The sequence below is a fragment of the Cydia pomonella genome, chromosome 5, assembly GCF_033807575.1.
Source record: "Cydia pomonella isolate Wapato2018A chromosome 5, ilCydPomo1, whole genome shotgun sequence".
Lineage (NCBI taxonomy): Eukaryota > Metazoa > Arthropoda > Insecta > Lepidoptera > Tortricidae > Cydia > Cydia pomonella.
Genome location: NC_084707.1, coordinates 24,084,063 through 24,104,421, shown reverse-complemented (window position 1 = coordinate 24,104,421; position 20,359 = coordinate 24,084,063). Strand labels below are relative to the sequence as shown.

Below are 20,359 nucleotides of genomic sequence, written 5' to 3'. Positions count from 1 at the left end.
CTTCAACAAAATTTTTTTGATAAAGTGAATATATTCGGAGATAATCAATTCGAAAGAAAAAAAAAATGTGTCCCCCCTCTCACTTTTGAACCATAGGTCAAAAAATATGAAAAAAAAAACAAGGAAGTAGAGCTTAAGAAAGACGTTAAATGAAAACTATAGCGAACATGATCAGTTTAGCTATTTTTAAGTTATCGCAAAAAATTTCCCCTTCATAGTAAAAAGACGTACATCAACAGTTCATCCCTTGGTTAACAATCTACTATACTTTAAGCTCCAGTTATCTTATTGTGACGGAAGAGTAACTACGGAACCCTACTCTGAGCATGGCCCGACATGCTCTTGGCCGGTTTGTTTAAATATAGGTAAACTTATGACACTTATCCAATTTTGCTTTTTGTGACAATACGGTGAACCGTTTTTGGAAATTAAATATTTTTATTTGAATAATACTTCCCAATGCGGTTCAGTTCTAGTATATATCACGGCAAAATTTAATGATGCGATCAAACTCGTCAAATATTTAGAAAACACATATTGCATTTGCTCACGGACAGCATCTTGCGCTAATGATGAAGACCATAAAACTTTTGGAATCTATTTTGTGAAGTCGGTACCTATTTTGTTGGACGTCTGTAATTTTTTTTTTCAATACCATTTTCTGATAAAGCTTAATACATACTTTCTACGAAAATTATTATGAATATTATCGATTTAGCCATTAACAAGTTTGAAAAACTGATCTTATTAAAGCGATGTAAGTGCCGCCAAGATACGTTTTTTTTGCTTATACGGCTTTTATGTATGAAATTGTATGAAAGTATTGTATGAAAGTACGGAACCATTAGTCATGGTCCGACACGCACTTGGCCGGTTTTTTATATTTTTTACGACAAGCAATTAAAATTTGGTTTGAAATAGGATTTATTTCTGAAAATCTTATGTTTATCAAAAAATGGTTCGTGAAGACCGTTATTGGTTTTGAAAGACCTATCCAACGACCATAGGGTTGAAGCGACAAAAAAACTACCCCCTCTTTACGTGTTGGGTAGCTGCCCAAAAAAAAAAACTTTATTTTATTTCACCATTTTGTCAGCATAATTGTTTTATATATTCATACCAAATTGCAGCTTTCTTAACGACAGTTTGACGGAGTTTGGAGGCAGGCACAACCCTGGAGAATGACCGAAGGGTTCCCAGTTGACTAGGTACGGAACCCTGAAATGGTCCATTTAACTTCCCATTCCATAAATACGACACTTTTACCTAAATGTTTGTTTGAAAGTACCTGCCCTCAGCAAATATTAAATAAGTTTAAACTTAGTTATGTTTTTTTAAATACACATATATTTTACATTCCTCGTATTCGAAATGAAAAGTAGAGGGTTTAAGTGAAAGACAAATGTGAAACAACCTCGACTAAAATGAGTGTCTTTTATCCCTTGGTTAACAATGAAAGCTGTCAAATAATAAAAAAAATGATTTCTGGAATCTAATTTATATTTATAATTTTTTATTTCACTGTGTAGTGAATCATAAGTATGTATTTTTTGCGTGAATTGTACTTTATCTATAAGTTTATAACTCGACCGTGACCCCCCAATCACAATCACTGAGCTCAGTAGTTACAATAATTATCATAAATACGTTAAAATATTTATATCACATACATTTTTAACAATAATAAAACTATCGTTTTCCTGTTAATGTCCATTTATTATTTACCATTAGACATTAGACATTAGACGTGCTAAATCCCTTCCCCTTTTCAAAAATCTTTTGAAGACTACCCGGTCATTCGCAGATGGTCTAGAACGCAGAATGACTACTGTAATATTTTGTTTATATCGCTATTAGTCTACATCGCAAACGGTCTAGAACGCAAAATGACCACAACATTTTATATAGGTAGGTTAGGTTCGTTAGGTATCTTCAAATGGCTGAAGCCCAAACAGTACAGAATAGGAGCCCCGCGGTAGCGGGGCTCCGTCGACCTCGCTATAAATTTAAGATAAAACGGAAAAAATTATGTGGGCATTTTGCGTTCTAGTCCGTTAGAGCGGTAGACTATAACCGATGTAGGTAAAATATTACACTAGTCATTTTGCGTTCTAGACCGTCCGCGAATAACCCTCATTACCTTTCGCTGCCTTAACTTGCCTTTATTTATGATTGTATAATATGTATATATGTATTTATTTTATTAGTATGTAGGTATGTATTATATTGTTTGCGTCTTCATTTTGTTGAATTATATGTATAACGACACTATCCGTTCAATGTTGTAAGTTCATAGTTTCCTGCTTCCCAAAGGTTGTCTGGAAGAGATCGGTTCTTAGCGATAAGACCGCCTGTTGTTACCTAACTTTTATGTGTTTTTCATTTCCTGTCTATTTTTAATTGTAATATAATAAAGAATATTTACTTACTTACCCGAAACGTAAGAAGCACGTTATTAGTAAACACAACTTTTCTATTGCAATACCTAAATACTTTTGGTTGTACTCAGTGATATTATAATCATAGATAGGTTATACACGCTCCATAATTGAAGCACTTAACTTATGACAATTGTACAGAATGCTCTATAGTCGCGCCTAGGCAAGCGAGAGATGTGCACGTGCTAATAAGCACACGAGAGAAAGGGACAAGCTTATGTTCAACAACGAGTGTAACAAAGATAAATGGCATGAAAAACTAATCAACAAAAACTAATTATTTCGGAGGTCATTACATAATTATGGAAGTATTTTTTGTGCTCCTTAAAGATATTTTATTATTCAAGTAGGCATATTAAAATGCGCTTATGAACGTCAAATAAAGCTACACCGGCTCCAACCCTACACCTCTGACCCGAGAAGATTTAAATTTTAAATCCCTCTCAATAGGAGGGTAAGAAGAACCGGCAAGAAACTCGGCGGGGCACATCTTTTCAAAACATTACATATTATAATTAACATGCAGTAAATAAGAAAAAAATGCAATTTAGATTATTATAGAAATCATGCAATTACATGCAGTAGCTACTTTTCTGTTTAAGAGGAATTTCCTCCCGCGAACACTCCGGCTGTAGAATGAACTTCCTGCCGAGGTTTTCCCGAGGGGCTACAGTATGGGGTTCTTCAATAAAGGAGTGTACAGGTTTTTAAAGGGTCGGCAACGCGCATGTAATACCTCCGGTGTTGCAGGCGTCCATAGGCTACGGTGACTGCATACCATCAGGCGGGCCGTATGCTAGTTTGCCACCGACGTGGTATAAAAAAAACGATTTATAGGCAAACAGGTCCGATTATATTAAGGCGTAAACTCGCAAATAAATGGAAATTCTAGTTCGCATTGGGCGTCGTTGAGCAATCCGTTTCGGTAGATGGAGCCACAGCACTCAGTTCCTGGGTTGTTCGGCTCGCCGTTTGACCACTTTTCGAAACCTGCTTTGGCGAGAGTGTCACCTGTCAATAGAAAGAAACATTTAAGAGGCAACAGGAGTGGTCATTCCCTATACATACGTATTCGACTGTTTCCTCCGTGGTTTTTGAAGTTAGAGCAATGTTTTTTTTAACACCGATTATTATTAATATCTGTGTCTAACTGATTTGCTTTTATGATATTTTTGTTTCTTAAGGCGCTAGTGCACTTGAAATCTTCGCAAAAACAGCCTAATTTAGCATGGTAGGTATTCAGAAATTTACATCAATTAGCCTAAAAAGCAGAGCAGACCGACATAGATAATTTCATTATACTTTAGATCTAAGCATTTCGTTACTTTTCTATGAGCTGTTAGATTTTGGACTATACTTGAGTAGTTTCACTATATTTACTTAATATAGTGAAATATTAAGCTCATTATTACATATTTGATGATCACAGTATGTTCACGTATGAACCCTTCGATAGCTCAGCTGGTCCTAGGTTCCCTAGCATATTAAAACTTTTGGACAGGCATTGCACTCATTCAATATGGGATATAGTCACTAACCTTGAGCACACTCCGATAACTCTGAAGATCCTGGGCCTTCTTCAGCTAGCTAGCACTTCCAGGTCCTTGAGAGGTCAATACAAAGCACCACAAAACTGATTGTTCGCCGAAAACACCGAAATACCGATTTTTGGAAATAATAGCGCACAGACGACATGCGTTGCAGGCCGCGCCCGAGCCGAGGTAGGAGAACGTCAGTCGGTTTCTTGTCTACCCCCGAATTTGCTCCGGAACGACTTACCCTCATATTAAAAGATTACAATGCCCGAACATCCCACCGCCTAACCAAGGCCTCCTTGGTTCCTAATCTTCTATAGGTAGCCTACAGAGTTTGGAAACGGGTCTTAATAAGACACCGTTTTGTGTTTTAACTTCAACAACGCGAACGATTCCATCCTTAGCTGGCAGCAGCCGAACTATACGTCCGCGCCTCCAATTAAGCGCGACTAAATTATCTTCTTTTATCAATACTAAATCGTTTAATTTAGGTGGTTCCGTATGAGAGGTCCATTTATAGCGTTGCTGAAGCGTATGAAGATACTCATTTTTAAACCGTATCCAGAAATGTTGGGTCATCTTTTGTATCCGTTGGAACTGAGATAAACGGGATTCCTTAACTTCCGTATACGGGTATTCCGGGAGCGCTACCAAAGGTTCCCCTATCAAAAAACTACCTGGAGTCAATACACTTAGATCAGCCGGATCCGAACTTAGAGGGCATAATGGTCGTGAATTCATCACCGCTTCAACCCTGGAGAAAAAGGTCGCCAGTTGTTGCAGACTTAATTGCCGCCTCGAATAAGCCGCCGTGATTTGGACTTGACGGTGCATTAAACAGCCACTTAATCTCGCGCTTAACACATTCCCGGTCAATCTCAGGTTGTTTTTGCCGCAGGAACGAGTACAGTTCCTTTAAGTATTTGTTAGTGCCCGTATAATTTGTACCACAATCTGACCGCAATAAATTTGGTAGTCCACGCCGAGATACGAAACGCGTAAGCGCCGCAACGAAGGCCTCAACCGACAATTGACTAACTACTTCCAAGTGGACAGCCTTAGTACTTAGGCAAACAAATATGCAAAGGAAACACTTCTCTATTTTTGCATTACGAAGGCTACTAGATTTTATGTAAAATGGACCGCCGAAATCTGTTGCCGTGCCGAGAAATGCTCGTGTGCATTTTACCCGATCGGGGGGTAAGTCCGCCATGAAAGGTTGCACCGATCGCGGCCGGGCCTTATAACACGCTATACATTTGAAGGTTACACTCCTCGTTACCCGCCGCGCGGCGACTATCCAGTATGTCCAGGATAAAATAGATTCAAGTGAGTTTGCCCCGATGTGGCAATATACCTTGTGATAATGAGTAACTAATAGTTCCGTAAACCGATTTTTGCCCGGTAACAAAATTGGATGCCGCGCGTTATATGGTAGTCCGGACGCATCAATTCTACCGCCGACCCGAATTAAATTGTTTTTATCTAAAAACAGATTTAGCCGCCGTAATGTATTGTTTATCTGTTTATTTTCCCGTAATAAGGCCGTCTCTGACTTATAATGCCGATCTTGTACTAACCGTATTAAACATGTAGTAGCGTCCCTGCGCTCCGAAACTGATATATGAATATTACCGCATTTATTATCCTTATTTTTGCAATGCCGAATAAACCGTAGTAAATAAGCCGTGACGTTTATTAGCTTTTCAAATGAACTAAACCGATCCATTAAGTCAAAATCCGAAACCGATAAAGTGCAAACGTTAACCGAAGTGGTCCGTATACCGGGTAGCATATCCGCCGGGAAATCCGAGCACTGACCAGGCCAATGGTCAGGGGTGTCTCGCAGCCAACACGGCTCCCACCATAGCGGGTGCTGCAGCAATTCTTTCGCCGTGGATCCGCGCGACGCGACATCCGCGCAATTTAATTCACTTGGGACATGTCGCCAAATGATAGCTGATTTGGAGGTTATTATTTGTGAAACTCGATTTCCTTCATATACTTGTAATTTGTATGGCGGGGTTTTTAACCACGCTAAAACAATGGTACTGTCACACCAAGCGATTACTTCACTTAACCTTATATCACGCTCTAACGAGGAGGTGAGATGGTTAATAAGAGTAGCCAATAAAACCGCTCCATTTAATTCCTTCTTCGGAATTGTGTGCTTAGTCCTCAATGGAGCTAATCGAGATTTCGCCATGAGTAGCCGCACGAGGACCGTCCCGTCTGTGTTAACCGATCGTAAGTAAACCGCCGCTGAGAAACCGAGTGATGAGCCGTCCGAAAACCCGTGAATTGAATATGTAGCATTGTTATCAAACTTGAGACACCTAGGTATTGGTAGCCGCACGAGGACCGTCCCGTCTGTGTTAACCGATCGTAAGTAAACCGCCGCTGAGAAACCGAGTGATGAGCCGTCCGAAAACCCGTGAATTGAATATGTAGCATTGTTATCAAACTTGAGACACCTAGGTATTGATACTCTTCGCAGATTAGGTAAGTCCGATAATATCTCTTGCCATTTTTGTTTTACCTCTTCTGGTACCGGAGCGTCCCATTCGACCTTGCGTGAATTGTCAAAGGTACCAAGAAGAGTTTGCAATAGTAATTTAATTCGAAATACAACCGGACATACCCACCCCAAAGGGTCATAAAGCCGCGCCGATAAAGATAAGATAAATCGCCGAGTAATTACTCCTGGATCCGGTAGACTAAGTCGATAGGTAAATACGTCATATTTTGGATCCCATTGGATCCCTAAAACCTTGATGAAACTAGAACCGTCCATGTCAGGGTCAAACGAATGAGGAGTTTCGAGGTGATCTACCGGTAACCCATCTAATAGTCTGACATCATTAGATGCCCATTTCCTAAGGCCGTAGCCGGCCGTATTCATAAGAGATACCAGCTCATTCCGTAAGGACATCGCCTCCTCCAACGTGTCGGCTCCGCCGTTGAGATCGTCCACATAGCTATTATTACGTAGCAATGCCGATGCGCGAGGATATCTATTTTCCTCATCGTTAGCCAACTGATGTAAACACCGGATAGCGACAAAAGGACTAGATTTTAAACCGTAAGTGTTTGTCGTTAATTCATAAATAAGCAGCGGCTCGTCAGGTGACGCACGCCAGAATATAAGTTGATATTTCCGATCGTCCGCATGTACCCATGTTTGTCGAAACATCATCTTTACATCCGTGGTAAAAACAAACCGTGGCAAACGAAAGTTATTTATGATCACCGTAATGTCACTTTGTAATCTTGGCCCCGAATACAAACAATCATTTAGTGATACGCCTGTCGTAGTTTGAACGCGACCACTAAAAACAACACGAATCCGTTCATCCCCAGATTTTTCGAACACTCCATGGTGGCATAAAAAATAATGTTCTTGTTTCGACTCAGTATCAAAAGCCGAAACCGCCATATGGCCGAGTTGTCCGGTTGCCGTTTCATTCGACGTTCTATGGCCAAGAAACGTCGTAACGCAACTTCCATAGAATCACCTAGCTGCTGATGACCCAATATTAATGGTAATCGAACAGTATATTTACCATCCAAACCCCGCGACGTAGTAGTCGTAAACAAGTTTTCACATTCTAAATCCGCCGGATTCATTATGGTCGCCGACGGTGGTTCCTCTGACCGCCAGAACCTTTCAACAGTTTCGATAAGCGTGATACCGACATAATTATTATTATCACAAGTAGACTCCGAATCATAAAAATCCGCCGACCGCGCCGGACCGAAAACCGCAAAATCAAAAATCGTACCTAAAGCGTACGGGCCGCCCGAACCTAGATCGATTATTTCACCGGTCAAAATTTTACCTAAAACGTCACATCCGAAAATGACGTCGATATGTTTCATGTTATGATCACCGCCCGAAAGTTTAACTGTTGCCGATAACGTCCGTAACCTACGAACCAAATACGAGGTAAGCCTTTTTAATATAACCGCCGTGGCTGATAGTAAACATTTCTTATTTTCCGATTTAAAATGAAACTCAACAATGTGGGTTCCGTCATTATAAGGTAATTCTCCGACACCTGATAGAGGTGTTTTACAGTAATGTCGCTTCAATCCCAAGCATGCTACCAAATCACTTTTTATTAATGTACTTTGACTTCCCAAATCCAAAAGAGCCAAACACTGAACAAAGTTACCAGTAGCCGATTTGACTTCGATAACAACCGTAGGTAGAATAACATTATTTACTAATTGTGGTACCGAAGCGACATTACAACACTGTAATTGCTATTGTTGGAAACCATTCTGAGAGCGCAAGTTACGGTGATTACCCGAATTTTGCGCACTCCTAGAAATTGAACGGTCCGACTCCCGATTTCCCGATTCCGAACTTCGCCGATCGTCACGTTCCGTTGTGTTACCAGCCGCATTGTCACATTCGTAACTACTCATTAATTTACGCATACGACTATCAACTCCATTATCCGAAGAACTGGAGGGTCGGTGCATTCGATCATCGCGATAATGTCCATTCGGTGAACGCCGACCGCCCCCGTAATCATTGCGTTGCGAACTAACCAACGCGTGTCTCGAACGCTGCTCATTATCCACCGGCGGGTCTGAGCGCGCAATGGACATTGTACAAAGTAACTTATCGTGACCTGCGTTACCACATCGATTACATGGTACTTGCCGAGTACACGCGGCCGCCGTATGATTCCCAAAGCATCGAAAACATAACCCATTATTTTTTACCCAATCCTTGCGATTGTAGGTAGATATATCTGCGAACTTATAACAATTATTTATATTGTGGCCCGATAATTGACAGTACGCACAGTTAGCAGCCTTATGTGAATTGTTGTTACGCGTATTCGGCCATTCCGACTTATGATGATTATTATTATTGTTATTGCGCTCTGTCACATGCACCGAACGACCGGGTTTACGTGCGTGGTCGTTGCAAGTCAATACTGGTTCCGCCGAAGCCGTGTCTATTAATCTGCACTCGTTCTGTAGAAATTCCATTAACTGATCGAAAGTAGGTAACTCCAAGTTATTACCGCCGTATTTTTGTTCAAACCGTGTCTTAATATCTAAAGGTAACTTCGTCAGACTTATATGCAACAACATATAGCTCCATTGCTCCACCGGAAGGCCGAGATTTTTTAAAGCCCGCGTCGATTCTAACAATGGATTTAAGATTTTTGCCCTAAGGCCCAAACTTTTGTTAAGGACCGGTAAATGCAAGACCCGAGAAATGTATGAATCCGCCTGCAACCGTTTATTTTCATAACGAGCCTTGAGAATATCCATTGCCGTATCTAATGAACTATCTATCATAGGCAGATGCCTTATCAGCGTTTGTGGTTCTTTTTCTAAATTAGAAAATAGGTAATGAAATTTCTCCGTTTTAGAAATATCTTTGCGCGACAAAACTAGTGAGGTAAACAGGCTAATAAAGCTCGTCCATGAAAATACGTCGCCGTCAAAGGATGTTAAATTAATCCGAGGTAGCCGTGATGAAGCAACGCTCTCCGTTGGCAAGTGGGTACCGTCCAAGTTAGGATAGGCCGCCGCCACCGCATCTATCTGATTGTAGGCATCTGTGGCCTCCTTATATTTTTCATCATAGTTAGCAACAATATCCTCGCTCAGTTCCGCACATAATATATTTTCATACGCTTCCGTTAACGCATTAAAATATTCCTCTAATTTACGTAACCGTGCCGAAATTACGGTAGAACTATAACTTTTGCTGCTAATTATTTGCAAAGTATTTTTAAACCAATCGTATTTAACTTTAAATTTACTGGCGAAAATCTTAGCCATCTTAACCGATATTACTTTTAAGAATTTATTTAGTTAAACCGAAATGAATGAATGACAAAACAAAATGTGCCTTCTTGGACAAGGATTTTACCGTTACAAGATGGCTGCCCTAAGCTAAACGCCTTTTTATGAAAACCTATCCGTTTCGATGGACCAAAATTTTATGTTCACGTATGAACCCTTCGATAGCTCAGCTGGTCCTAGGTTCCCTAGCATATTAAAACTTTTGGACAGGCATTGCACTCATTCAATATGGGATATAGTCACTAACCTTGAGCACACTCCGATAACTCTGAAGATCCTGGGCCTTCTTCAGCTAGCTAGCACTTCCAGGTCCTTGAGAGGTCAATACAAAGCACCACAAAACTGATTGTTCGCCGAAAACACCGAAATACCGATTTTTGGAAATAATAGCGCACAGACGACATGCGTTGCAGGCCGCGCCCGAGCCGAGGTAGGAGAACGTCAGTCGGTTTCTTGTCTACCCCCGAATTTGCTCCGGAACGACTTACCCTCATATTAAAAGATTACAATGCCCGAACACAGTAGCGACTGATATTAATATAGGTACATTTAGGTTTACATAGTTATAAAATGATTTTAAGCTATAGAAGACTTTGTATACCTATTATCTACATTGCAAGTTAAATGTAAAAACTTCCTAAATACATAAAGCAATTACCATTAATTGTAGCCCATTCGTCATCATAATATTGTTTGAATCCAATAAAGGCATAATCTACATCATACGCCCCAATAATCTTATTCTTTGGAATGGTTTCCTTAAGCGCAGCGGACTCAGTCGGATTGTTGATGATGGCCAGACGTCCGCCCTCGGCGTGGCACGTGGCCAGGGCCTTACACCAGGTCGTTGCAGTCCGGTGGAACTTGTAGCAGCTCCCCGTGCGGGGCTCCCACTCGTACCCTGACAACCGATCCAATTAGTATAAGGTTTTATTTTTGCAACTAGTAGAAGTATACTATTAGAAGTATTAGAACAAATTAAATTATTTTCAGAAAATATTTTAATTTGTTTATATTTGAAGTAGAAACACTACTATATAAGTTATAAACTGAAATAAATGTCATATACTAAGAAAAAGTGACCAAGGCCTCCAGTGCCCCAGGCGGGAATCGAACCAGCGTCCTCTGCTATCGCGGCAGGTGCCTGAGCCACTCGGCCACCGGGGTCACGGCAGCATTGATCGATTTTTTCAAGTATATGCATTTCTTACTGAAGCCTTATGGCGCCCCCTAGCCACCCCTAAGGTAGAACAGTATGGTTCATACCTTCTAACTGGATCAACTCAGGTGATACCGAGCTAGCGAGAGAGATGGCGCTGCCAATCAATACTATTAGAAGTATTAGAACATATTAAATTATAAAAATAAAAAATAAAATAAATCGATCAATGCTGCCGTGACCACGGTGACCGAGTGGCTCAGGCACCTGCTGCGATAGCAGAGAACGCTGGTTAGATTCCAGCCTGGGGCACTGGAGGCCTTGGTCACTTTTTCTTATTATATGACAATTATTTCAGTACCCCTAGTGTAACTTTGATCGACATCATAACGTGACGAACGCGTTTGCGTTAAGTCTCATTTTGTATAGGATTTTGAGGTTCCAAAACGTTCCGCTTGGCGCGCTCTTTCGAAATCCAATACAAAATGAGACTAAACGCAAACGCGTACGTCACGTTTGGAAATCGAATTTATTTACACTAGGGGTACAGTTTAGTAGAAGTATGTTGTAAGTAATTGCTTTATTGTAAACTGTGTATGTACATAAAGGTGTTAAATATAAATAATGTATCAAAATTGCTCGTTACGACCGTACAGATTATAGACTTAAAAATAAATAACAACTATACAGGATGTTTATTTAGTCACCTGCAATAATTTACGGGGTGATGAATATATAGGTCACACTGAGCAACCTTTAGTATGAGACGAACCCCGAAATCGCGAAGGAATTGCCTGTTTCATACATTTTGGCTGTCTGACCTTGACATTTTGAATGGGAGAGTAATTTTTTTTGGCGATTTCGGGGTCGGTCCGATAGTAAAAGTTGCTCAATATGACCTATATATTATATATAGCCTATTAGCGCGTATTTTTCTTTGGAGGCATTAAGTTATACTTGTATTTTTCCCTTCCAATCGACGGCGCCGAGTTCGCTAAGGTCTTTTTGCACTTCATCTCTCCAGCGGTACCTAGGGCGTCCAGACGGTCTTCGGTCCAGACCTTAGCGAACTCGGCGCCGTCGATTGGACAGAAACGGCTTTGGACAGAGAAGCATGGCGGTCTTTGGTGTCGGAGGCCAAGATCCACTTCGGGTCGCTGCGCCACAGCAGTAAGTAAGTAAGTAAGTAAGTATGTATTTTTCCCTTAGATTATCTCTTGATGAAGACTTTAGAAAAATATTCGAAATTATTCTTAACGAAAAGACAAAGCTCAAGTACATCAATATCCGTAAGAGTGTGTATCCGTTTGTCTTTAAATACACTTGGAAGTGATTGCTCGCTATACGTATGTATATAGTACGTACACATTTCTTTTGTAAAAGAAAAGTACTTTGTACATCTACAGAATTTTCCCAAAAAATAATTCCGTAGGTCAGGTTGTGCTGCGATTGAACCGAGAATTTTGTATTAATTTCACATTTTTTGTTTGTTTATCCATTCACATGCTTCATATTTCAGTGACCTCTAACAAAACCCTAAACATTTATTCCCTAAATAAACATGAGTGTAAGGAAAAACTTAAGTCCTGGTTGCTGACACTAGACTATGTACAAACTGAAAGCATCTTTCCCTGATTTACTCACACACATACACACACACACACACACACACAAACACACACACACACACATCTACGCAAAAAAATATAAACGTAAAATAAATTGCACTGTATCCTTATTAGAATGGCATTTGTTTTCTAGTATTAAAACAAGCCTTAATTATCTACTTTAAGTCTAAAATGAAAATGGTAAATGTCTTAATAGTTACTATTATGTTTGGGAGAGGACACTGACTTCTGTAACACAGGTTTTTACCTAGCTCAGTACCCCTAGCGCGCCAAGCGGGACGTTTTGGAAACTCAAAATCCTATACAAAATGAGACTTAACGCAAACGCGTTCGTCACGTTATGATGTCGATTAAATTTACACTAGGGGTACTGAAGTCAGGGACTTCAACACTAAAATGTACTTCCCTTAATGCCAATAAAAATTTATTTTATTAAAAATTTATTTTATTATTACCTCCATTCAAATTCTTTAACCACATTATTATAATAAAATAAGAGTGACAGCTGGTAACTACAGTTAACAAAAGCAAGTGAGTGGTTAAATATGATGTATTATTGCCGGTGTATGGCAATACTACTTCAACGTTAGTTACTCTTACATTATTAAAATGAATAACAGTCACCATTGTCCTTGGCACCGCATTTGTTCTCCTTGCGGCAGAAGTATGGCAGCAAGCTCTCGCAACTGATGTCAGCCAGCTCGCCCGCGCTCGTCAGCACCAAGCAGTCCTCGTCCGAGTTCGCGTCGTCCGGCTGACCGTCAGCCCAGGGTAGAGGGATATTGGAGACCAGCACTCCTGTCAACAACCGGACACCTTTGACGGCCTAGTCTAGCCTAGTTGGAAGTGACTCTGCTTATGAAGCTGGAGGTCCCGAATTCGAATTCCGGTAAGGGCTAATATTTGTGTTTTATCACGAATGAGTTATGGATGGTTTCTATATATTTTCTTATGTGGACATCTGTTATTGGCTATGTTTCCTGTTCACTATGCTATGTATTATTTTTTGTATTGCTGTTGATGCCCCAAATAAATAAAATAAAAGAAAAATAAAAACTTAAATTACATATAGAAGTGTATATATTACAAAAAAAAAAGACTAAAACATTTTGACATTGTTTAACATGGAATGGGCTCGCCTCAGTATAATTCTGACTGGTCAGCGCTGATCTTCTGACCAGACCAGTTGTGGGTCACGATCGCAACTGTACGTATGTGATATACATATATCGATGTCTAGTACCCATACATAACACAAGCCTGGGACTCTATTGACGATTAGCAAAACGTAGTCTATTTTGATAAAAAAACACTTTCAAAACGCTAATTCTGCTAATTATTTGGTAGCATCTTGTCTGACACATGTACAGTCGAGGAAATTGATTCTTTAGCAGTTAACGTGTCACGTTACAATGGACAGCTCTTACCATAAGTATGTACAGCCAAATTTACTTGAACCGCAAGTTGCTAAAGAATCAATTTCCGCGACCGTACATTTAGATCGTGTCATTCACGAAGACGCATGCCTTGACTAGAATTGTCATGTTATTAAAGGTTAGATTTGACAAATCTGCACGTCATCGTGGATGGCACGAACTCTACTAAGCTGCTACTGCCTCTGTAGCTTACCGTCAAGAGACTTGAAGTTTTTCGCGGTCAAGATGGAGTTTATCCCGGTAAAGATGCTGCGCGTCAGATTGTGTTCGGCCATCATGGCTGACATCACCTGTGCCATGCCGATGGTCGTCGGTGAAGCCAACGTCCCACCTGCAAATTTACATCAGTGTGGAAGTTCCATTAGAAATATACAGTGTGTTTCTAGCCCAATGGCTAATGGTGTGGTCCAATGACAAAGCCGACATGTACATATGCATTAGGGTATTTAGAACCAGTGTACAAAGTATCATAACAACCGGTGTAGCGGTTTCGAAGAAATTAACAAATTACCATTTTTTACTTTGGAGCAGCATATATGTGTTAGTGCAGCAGTGTGTTTCTTTTTGTTGTTGATTATTGCAAATATTTTTTTATCCTTTGTTCTAATTAAAAAAATATTAACGCCAGAGCATTCCTGAGAAGTAACCCTACGTGGGATTTCAAGGTTTGTCCAATGGCTAAGGTCACCCTGTATACCTATCATATTTTTTGCTCATTTTTTAAACGGAAGCCGAAACTAAAACCGATTTAGTAAGATGGAGACCGTGGATCAGCAAACGTATACATACAGGGTGTTACAAAAATAGTAGGTATGCCGGGTATGCGTTGAACGGCATATTTTGTATCGTATTCCGATTAGGAACAAGTAGAAGAAAATATTTTTTGACGCGAAAAGAAATATTGTTCTATGGAGCAGGTTATCCAACCATTGGCCAACCCTCCATAGTCCATACAAAGATCAAACATTTTTCGCGTCAAAAGATGTTTTCTTCTACTTTTTCCTAATCAGAATCCCCACTATTTTAATTACACTTTGTATTACACTGTCTACCATACGTTTTCGTATGTAGGTAGGGTCGACCGAGGTGAATCGGATCACAGGGCGAATCGGATTAGACTAAAATAATCTGTAGGGCTATGATGGTCGGCTCTTTATCATTTGTCACCATGCCTATCACGTTCTAAGCAATAAGTAAGCGCGAAAGTGATGGGCATAGTGACAGGTGATAAAAATGGAACCAAGCTGCCACCGCTATTGTGAATTAAAATATTTCTTATGATTGGCGTCGCAGGCTAAGAGGAGAGACGTGTGTTGCAATTTTAGTGTGCTAATATCAATGCAATATTCAAATTAACAACGGATTAATACCCGTATTAAATAATCTGGATACCATTCGCCTTGTAAACCGACGCCTTGGTCTATCCTAATAGTCTACAAAACATGACAAGTACTCGTAGGTAGGCTTGATGTGGGTAATTTTGTGATAATACTAATAGGCAACAGTTAGTAGCTAACAATGTGTGGCTGTTCACCAATGTTGGTTATAGAGCCTTCAGCTTGGCCTTCAAACTCGCAAAGAGTCACCCACTTGGTCAATTTAGAATATAATATACCTTCGAGGTAGCAGCGCATGCCCGCGTCCGACCAGATGGCGGGCACCGTGTGCAGGCGCAGCCACGCGTCCACTTCTGGCCTGTACACGTAGTCAGAGTTGGGCGCACTAGCTGCGCAGTACCGCCCTGTCGATCATAGACGTACTATTTTAAACGTAACACTTAATCATCTATTAGAGTCAAACCACGATAAGTTTTCATGCCTAGTTCTCCGACAAATGGGTAATTGTATCTGCCAAGTCAGTGTAAATTTAGCGTGGTTGACTTGTTATATCATTTGCCCACAATCATATCTTTCCTCTAGCGTTTTTTCCATTCATGAATTTTCCCTTTTAATTTTTAATTAAAATTTTACAGTAATTTTTTGCAAGTTGGTAGCTAGTCGTACCAAAAGATGGCGTAACTTCCGCACAACTAGCGGTTATTCATAATTTTTCGTAATACCCGAACAATTTATGAAATGTATTATTACTTGCGAAACAGGCAAAAATGTTCAGAAAATTTAAATCTAATTTGTACTGGACAGTGTTTCATTTAAACATGAATATAACAAGCAAGTGAATAGCATATAATGGTTTTTGTAGGGAAGACAATTGATAATCTTTAATAAGAAAAGGTCCGATTTCACAATTCAAAATGCCAACATTTTATGGTTTTCATCAGCAGGTGTACTTCGCAAAATGGTAATTTTCGACAGCAAATTCACGTATTACTTCAAAAACACTGTACTCGCTATTTGAGATGTTCCCTAGACTGGTGTCCCAAAAACCCCTTAACAGATATTGACTTGATGACAATGTGACCGACAAGAAAGCATACCCTTACACATAAAACATAATTTTCGAAATTAGTATTAGTTTTCGAGTAATCGGTGAGCAGTACCCCTAGTGTAAATTTATTCGATAGCGAAACATGACGTACCCGTTTGCGTTAAGGCTCATTTTGTATGGGATTTAGAAACAGCGCGCCAAGCGGGACGTTTTGGAAACTCAAAATCCCATATAAAATGAGACTTAACGCAAAAGCGTACGTCACGTTTCGCTATCGAAAAAATTACACTAGGGGTTCTGATGAATTGAGAATTACCTCCATTTTTTCAACCGATATTTTCACACACTTATTGTTATTTTGATCGTGGCATCCATTTAAAACAGATTTTAAAGAAAAATCAGCTAGTGAATATAATTTAGGGGTCAAATACGAGGGATTTGACTTTTTCATTGGTATTTTATATACATCGTGATATAATGAAGAGCTTTTCAGTCGAGTACGGTGTCGTGTACGTGTGAATGTCGATCACGAAGCTTGCTGAGTGGCCTTAGTAGGTACGAGATTGAAAAGCTTGATTATGTCACTATTGTATACAATACTTTTTCTATGAGTCAACTAAAATAATTCTTTAAACTAGTATACCTAATCATATTAGGTAAACAAACCAAAAGTATACAGCCAAGATACGCAAGTAGCCTCGCCGCCCGGGTGGCGCCACTTTCATGAGGTAATTCATGTAATTCATAAGGCCTTCATTAGGTACTTAGCTAGAGCTAAGTTAAATTTTTAAACAATTTTTTTCTCGATTTTAGCCACAGAAGCCTATGGAGACTAACAAGCAACACTAGCGCGGTCTTCGTAGTCTTTGTATGTAGCTATATTAAGGGCGTCACATGCGCGTTTCTGCCTTATGAAAAAAAAGTTTCTACTATATAACTTGAAATAAATATTAGAGCTATCGTTTTGTTGCGTCCTCTTGACCGCGGCTGCGGCGGCACGTGATTGGTCAAAGGGGTCATTCTACTTTTTACTGGAGGTTTTTGTGTCCCCAGAAGAAAGTATTTGATTTTATTATCAGGGATGATGGCAAGAGGCCTGATGGGTTGTCCTTGGCTCCTTTGGAGTCTGGGATGGATGTCAGTGTGGGATGCTACATGCGTAGACACACTGGTACCATCCCACCTCCAACGGACTAATATAAAAGCGGGAGCAGCGGCGGAAAACGCCGAAATTTTGAAACGTTATAAATATAAGGACCTCGGTAGTAAAGAGTACCGTTTTGTACCATTCGGAGTTGAAACTCGAGCTCCATGGCGTCACAGCGCGCACAAGTTTTTTGCAGAAATCGCGAAGCGTCTAGTTAACGTAACTGGTGACCGAAGAGCTGGCTGCTTCCTCGCACAACGTATCAGTATTGCGATACAACAAGGAAATGCCGCCAGCATCCTTGGTACAATGCCTCAAGGGCCTATTTTAGATTTAAGCTAGTTATAGTAATCCTCTGTATGGATCAGAGTGTTGGGCCCTAAAAGTGACGGATGAAAAGAGATTGCACGTAGCGGAAATGAGAATGTTAAGATGGATGTGTGGTGTGACAAGAATGGATAGGATAAGGAATGAGTATATAAGAGGAAGCCTGAAAGTTGCACCCATAATAGATAAAGTAAGAGCGAATCGCCTAACGTGGTATGGGCATGTGATGCGGAGGGATGAAAGTCATGTGACGAGAAAGGTATTACGAATGAATATGGAGGGATGGAACGGGAGAGGAAAACCTAGGAAAAGGTGGATGGATTGTGTGACAGATGACATGAAACGAACGCGAGTGAATGATGAGATGACGGGTGACAGAAAGATATGGAAGAAAAAGACATGCTGCGCCGACCCCAAATGAATGGGATAAGAGCAAGCGAATGATGAGTAATCCTCTGTATATGTCAATTATGTATATTGTTATTGTAAATAAACTAAAAGAAGTGATAGAGTGATACATTTGATTTAATAAGCAACCAGGGTGACATTAGTCACAATATAATAGCAAAAAAAAACCATAACCTTCAAAATAATAACGAAGAGGAAAAATTGTTATGAAGTTAATAGTATGTACCATTGTTTTGTCCTCAGTCAAGGAAAATGAGCCAGATACCAAAATTACTGTTAAGTATTTTAAATAACTATCGTAGGCGAAGTAAAATCTTAATCTGGGGGCACGGTAGTGCCCCCGCCAAGACGAGCAAAGTGAAGTGCCAGGGCAATATCTACCTAGCCACATATTTTGACTAAGGTGTAGAGTTTGTGAAGTTAGGGCTTGTAGAGTTAGACCGGCCGGGGTTGCCGGCCGCGTATCCCTAACCGACCCCGCTACGCTCGGCCGTCTATATCTACTTTGCCTGCAACCCTTCGCTTCCCGTCCTCTATAGTAATGTACTATTACAAAATATATCGAGCGTAAAATATGTAACGAGTTAAAAATATGAGTACGTACATATTCTAATGTTACGAGTACATCCATAATAAATAAATAAATTAATTACGTTAACTTTTTATATCTAGTCGAACGGTAGAGATAAAAAATAGATTATGAAAAACAATCGGTATTAACCAGCCTTAATTATTATTATTTTTTTAACTCCGTAGAGAAAATACAAAAAATAAACTTACCCACTAATAAAATAAGACACAACAAGGCAAACATTTGACCAAGATATTGGAACAATGTTGTTAAATATTATTTATAACTTATTTAAATGTGCCACTCATGCGTGCAATGTGTATGTCGCGCAGCAGTATGTATGTACGTATGACCGAATGAACTTTCGGTGCACACTTCGACCGAATCGAATATAGGCGCCTATTCGAACATTATAAATCTGTTATCGATTTGTTATTAATACGTTATTACTCACAGCGCAGCTTGCTCGCTCTTATAAATTGCTGCAAAATGTACGAGCGATTGCTATCAACATGAGAACAAATTTACATTTTGCCTTAATTATCCTTATTTTCCATACAAAATGTATTAGTTAGAGTCTGGCTCACCAAATATTGTTGACAGATATTTCCTTGTTGTATCACCAATTGTCTATGATTTAAAAAAAGCTAATAGTCTGTTGTCAATTTATGTCATTCATTTAAATTGTTCGCGGTTTATAAGGGGTTTATTTTAGTTTTTTTTTTAAATAATATTAATAATGACTATACCGAGTGACGTCCGCAAACTATTATTTAACCTCGTAAATAATTACGACAATGTGCGATGTCGACGTGAAGCGTTGTATAACGAAAAACTGCAATGTTTACAAGTCGTAAACAATTTATTAGGTTGGTGCTCTATTAATATTTTGTTACATAAGTACTAGTTCTAACATTTGCCTATAACTTTGATTAAGTACGTGAATTTCTTAATACCTGAATCTCATGAACAGGACACCTGTGTAAAGAAACGGATAGACTAGAAGTTCTGGAAAATATCAATAAACTCAAAACATTGGAACGTAACGAGTTACTGAAAACCAATATTTAGAAGAAATCTGTGGAGTGACTGGTCAGTAGTAATTTGATATAAAAATATAAAATAATAAAAATATCTTGGCGAAACATGTCTATTCTATACATATATGTCATTTGTACTTTAGTAGTGCACGTCAACGTATATTTAACTCATTTCCTTACGTGCTAGGTACCTTACGAGCGCACAGAAAATAAAAAATATTTTCTAGTATCAAAACTATAATTCCTACTACACAAAGTGTGACCAGCCCAAGATTTTTTGAATTTCCCGCCAAAAATGTGTGTAATATTTCAGTAGCCAGACTCTAGTTTTGTAATGGTCCACACAACATGTATGGTTAACTGTGTTACAAAACTTCTAATGATTGTGATTCTGAGTATAAATAATCCAAAATCACACACACACACACAAAACAACACAAGCACATCTTT

At 39.5% G+C, this 20,359-nt stretch overlaps 1 protein-coding gene across 1 annotated transcript; it reads right to left on the bottom strand.

Annotated features, from left to right (window-relative positions):
• Positions 1-2,913: 2,913 nt before the first annotated feature.
• LOC133518247 (lymphocyte antigen 75-like) lies at positions 2,914-16,007 on the bottom strand. The gene is made up of 5 exons (XM_061851879.1): positions 15,647-16,007; positions 14,225-14,362; positions 13,211-13,393; positions 10,467-10,715; positions 2,914-3,491 (listed from the first exon to the last, which is right to left on the bottom strand). The coding sequence occupies exons 1-5, from the start codon at positions 15,663-15,665 to the stop codon at positions 3,295-3,297; spliced, it is 786 nt and encodes a 261-aa protein (XP_061707863.1). The 5' UTR covers positions 15,666-16,007; the 3' UTR covers positions 2,914-3,294.
• Between the last annotated feature and the right edge of the window lie 4,352 nt (positions 16,008-20,359).

Excerpts from the sequence above, each read along its gene's own strand:
- LOC133518247 (XM_061851879.1), bottom strand. Across the intron at positions 13,394-14,224 it reads AAACTTCAAGTCTCTTGACG|GAGTGCTGGTCTCCAATATC; the intron begins GTAAGCTACAGA and ends GGTTGTTGACAG. Across the intron at positions 10,716-13,210 it reads CAAGGACAATGGTGACTGTT|TGTCAGGGTACGAGTGGGAG; the intron begins ATTCATTTTAAT and ends AATTGGATCGGT.